Source organism: Populus trichocarpa, chromosome 11, assembly GCF_000002775.5.
Source record: "Populus trichocarpa isolate Nisqually-1 chromosome 11, P.trichocarpa_v4.1, whole genome shotgun sequence".
NCBI lineage: Eukaryota > Viridiplantae > Streptophyta > Magnoliopsida > Malpighiales > Salicaceae > Populus > Populus trichocarpa.
In genome coordinates this window covers 8,529,321-8,532,378 of record NC_037295.2, presented here as the reverse complement: position 1 = coordinate 8,532,378, position 3,058 = coordinate 8,529,321, and the positions used below count along the sequence as shown (strand labels likewise).

Genomic DNA, 3,058 nt, shown 5'->3' with positions numbered 1-3,058 from the left:
ATCTTAATTCTAAATGGCAAGTACTGTAATAAAATTCCTTCGATTATTATTAAAAATAAAGGAAGTAGTTTGTGTAGGAAAAAAAATTAAATCAAGGAATATATTTAATATTGGTCAAGAAGCATTATTTTTACACTGCAATAACGTATTAATCAGGTTTAATAAACTATAGAGACTGCGTTATAATTTATTCCCTAGACAAAGATACCCATCAATAGATTAACAGGATTTTATGCATTAAATTATTCAATTTATATGTAATATAAGAATAAGACTAGGAAATTGTTTCATTCTCAAAAGATCAATTACACCTCCATTTATAATACAAAAAAGAAGAAGAAAAAAGTAATGGAATGGAATGCATTTGGAGTATAATAAGCGTGCAATCCTCCTAACGGCGCTAGGTTCTTGAAAAACATACATGAAAGCATTTCCCAATGTTGTATCTTCTCAATCAAATCAATCTCTGATCTAAAGAAAGCACATATATTCACTTCAAATCAGTACTATTTGAAGTAGGTATATAAGGAAGAAAAGAAGTATTAATCACCTAAAAAGTCAGGAAGGTAAGATTATTAAAGCACACGTACAGTGAGACAGACTTCTCAAGGCTCTTGTCTGAAGAACTTGGAAGGGACAATGTCTTGCAAAAGTCCATAGTCGGGAACTTGATTAACGTTTTGTGGATATTCCCCCAAATTTTTGTTGCTTGTGGCAGCAGGCATTTGAACAAGATTATATCCTTGAAGATGAGCTGGGAAGCGCCTAGGCCCAGTTGCCAGGGGTGCAGGTGTTAGCATAGAGTGTGAAAACATGGCCGAAGCACTTCCTCTAATTGTTGTTGGAATTGGATGATTATGTTGGCCCTCGTACGTTGTAATCACAATTGATGGATCCTGGAATGACCTTTCTACACGTTTCTTCACAGTGCATTTCTGAGTAGTGCACCGGTAATAGCTCCTGATACAATTATAATAAAACGGAAACAATTAATATTTGTTGAATTTGATCTGGAACTCGCTTAAATTTGTGACGATGCAGTGTTCTTAGAGATTCAGGCAATCATGTATAGCTAGCTAGCTGTGATGCTCTTGGAATTCAGTTAACACATGAACACAGCAGAATCAAACATATACACATATGTAAACTTGTTGTCTATTACCAATCCTTTTTCATCTTATGAAATTGAAGATATAAAAGAAAATATGAAGGGACGAAACAAGCAGTGTCATCTTTGTTCGTCTTTGACCTTAATTTTGGCAATCATCAATAAGAGCAAAAGCATTTTGTCAGTGCCAAATATTTAGTATGTTTCGGTTAACTTGCTGTGCTTTGGGTGTTAGAATTAGAGGCATACCTTGGATATGGACTGTTCCTGACAGCCTTCTGTCCATATTTTCTCCATCTATATCCATCTTCGAGATGGTCAACCTCGCTCTTGGTCATGAAGGCAAATCGTGGCTCTTTTTTCCTTTGCTCAGCTTTCTTCTTTGCCTTGCTGATGACATATATAGTTTTCACAATAAGAGTTACACCATCTCTATTTAAAGAATATTGTCAAGATTAATTAAGAAAGAATAATTACATGACGAAAAACCTACTCTTTCTTATCAGAGCATTCTCCACCATCCTCTGGCCTTGAAGGTTGCGTCTCTTTCTTGGTCTTTCCTGAGTCTTCATCACCACCAACCTCACTTGAAGAAAAAGAGAGTGAAGAATTAGGGGTGGCTGGAATATGATCGGTGCTATTACCGCAACCTAAAACTCCAGCTTCCATTGGCTTCGAATTGCCTTCTATGGAAGAAAATACTTCAGATGAAGAAGGCGACAAGCCAAAGGCTTTTGCAAGTGAATTAAAGTCCAGGGATCCATGCAAGTACTCACTAAAGCTCATGTATGGAGAAGGATCAAACCCTTGTCCGGGACTGTTATAAGTTGATGAATCAAGAATGGAAAGAGGCTTGACACCAAGGTGATCCTCTTGGAAAGGAGTGTGGCAGTAGAGGTCTCTATGTTCATTAGACATGAAGAAGATGAAGTGATCAAGAAGAAGGGGTTTGGTGCTTAGGTTTTTGCTGTGCGTTGAGACTTTTGGCTTGTCTCCTTTATATGTTCATTTACTTATTCGAGTTCCTACTATATAAAAGAGTGTGAGTTTGAATGATTCCTTGCCGATACCTCTCTACAAAGAATAGTTGACAAGCAACCAGCTCCAATGAGAAAGGCAAGAGGTGCCTTCTCATATGGAAACATTTTCCATCCTGCATATCCGTAGAGTCCCTATTCCTAGTCTACCTTCACGGCTCCTTAAATACGTATTATACTCTAATCGTTTTCAGGGAAAAAAAAACAAAATAAAATGACCGATCGAGGTCTTCAAAGGTTTTTCAACAATAATATTAAATTTCTAATCATTTAAATTGGATGCCATTGGTGCATTATGACCAAGCTATGTATTTAGTAATTAATGTTCATCTGATTTATTAAGAAAGTACTAATCAAAAAATGAATAAGGTTAATTATTTATCATGCATGGTGTAATCTTCTTAATTAAAACCGCTTCCTGATGGGGACCCTTTGTCATCATCTTCTCCGAGGGACAATCTTTTTACATGTATGTATATTTATACAAGGAGGAACTCAAGCTTTTATTCTTTATTCTTTATTAGTTATTGCTTGATATTAAGGTTTTCAATTCCATTTCGATAGATGTTTTGTTTTTTCAATTGGAATGAAATATTTCAGTTTCGGAGTGTTTCGGCGTGCCGTTTCGGGGTTGTACTGTTTATATATATATATATATATATATATATATATATATTCAACAAACATAATTTAAATTTAAGATAAATTAATTATAAATTATACAATACAAACACAATGTCAAACAAATATAATTTCAAAATTTAAAATATTTCTAAATAGTCAAGATTAAATAGATATTTAATTTAAAGTAATTCAACTTTTCAAGACCGGAACGGAACATATGGAATGAAACCGAAACATTCCAGCCGGAATTTAGCCGAAAAATCCGGAACAGACCGAGATTTGAAATGAT

The 3,058-nt window shown here is 34.8% G+C and overlaps 1 protein-coding gene across 1 annotated transcript; it reads right to left on the bottom strand.

The window, feature by feature from the left end:
- Positions 1-275: 275 nt before the first annotated feature.
- On the bottom strand, positions 276-2,216 carry LOC18102923 (WRKY transcription factor 28). The gene is made up of 3 exons (XM_024581109.2): positions 1,602-2,216; positions 1,358-1,498; positions 276-960 (listed from the first exon to the last, which is right to left on the bottom strand). Exons 1-3 carry the CDS (start codon positions 2,024-2,026, stop codon positions 606-608), a joined length of 921 nt encoding a protein of 306 aa, XP_024436877.2. The 5' UTR covers positions 2,027-2,216; the 3' UTR covers positions 276-605.
- Between the last annotated feature and the right edge of the window lie 842 nt (positions 2,217-3,058).

Excerpts from the sequence above, each read along its gene's own strand:
- LOC18102923 (XM_024581109.2), bottom strand. The coding sequence starts at position 2,026 with ATGTCTAATGAACATAGAGACCTCTACTGCCACACTCCTTTCCAAGAG. Across the intron at positions 1,499-1,601 it reads GAATGCTCTGATAAGAAAGA|CAAGGCAAAGAAGAAAGCTG; the intron begins GTAGGTTTTTCG and ends ATATGTCATCAG. Across the intron at positions 961-1,357 it reads AGGAACAGTCCATATCCAAG|GAGCTATTACCGGTGCACTA; the intron begins GTATGCCTCTAA and ends TAATTGTATCAG.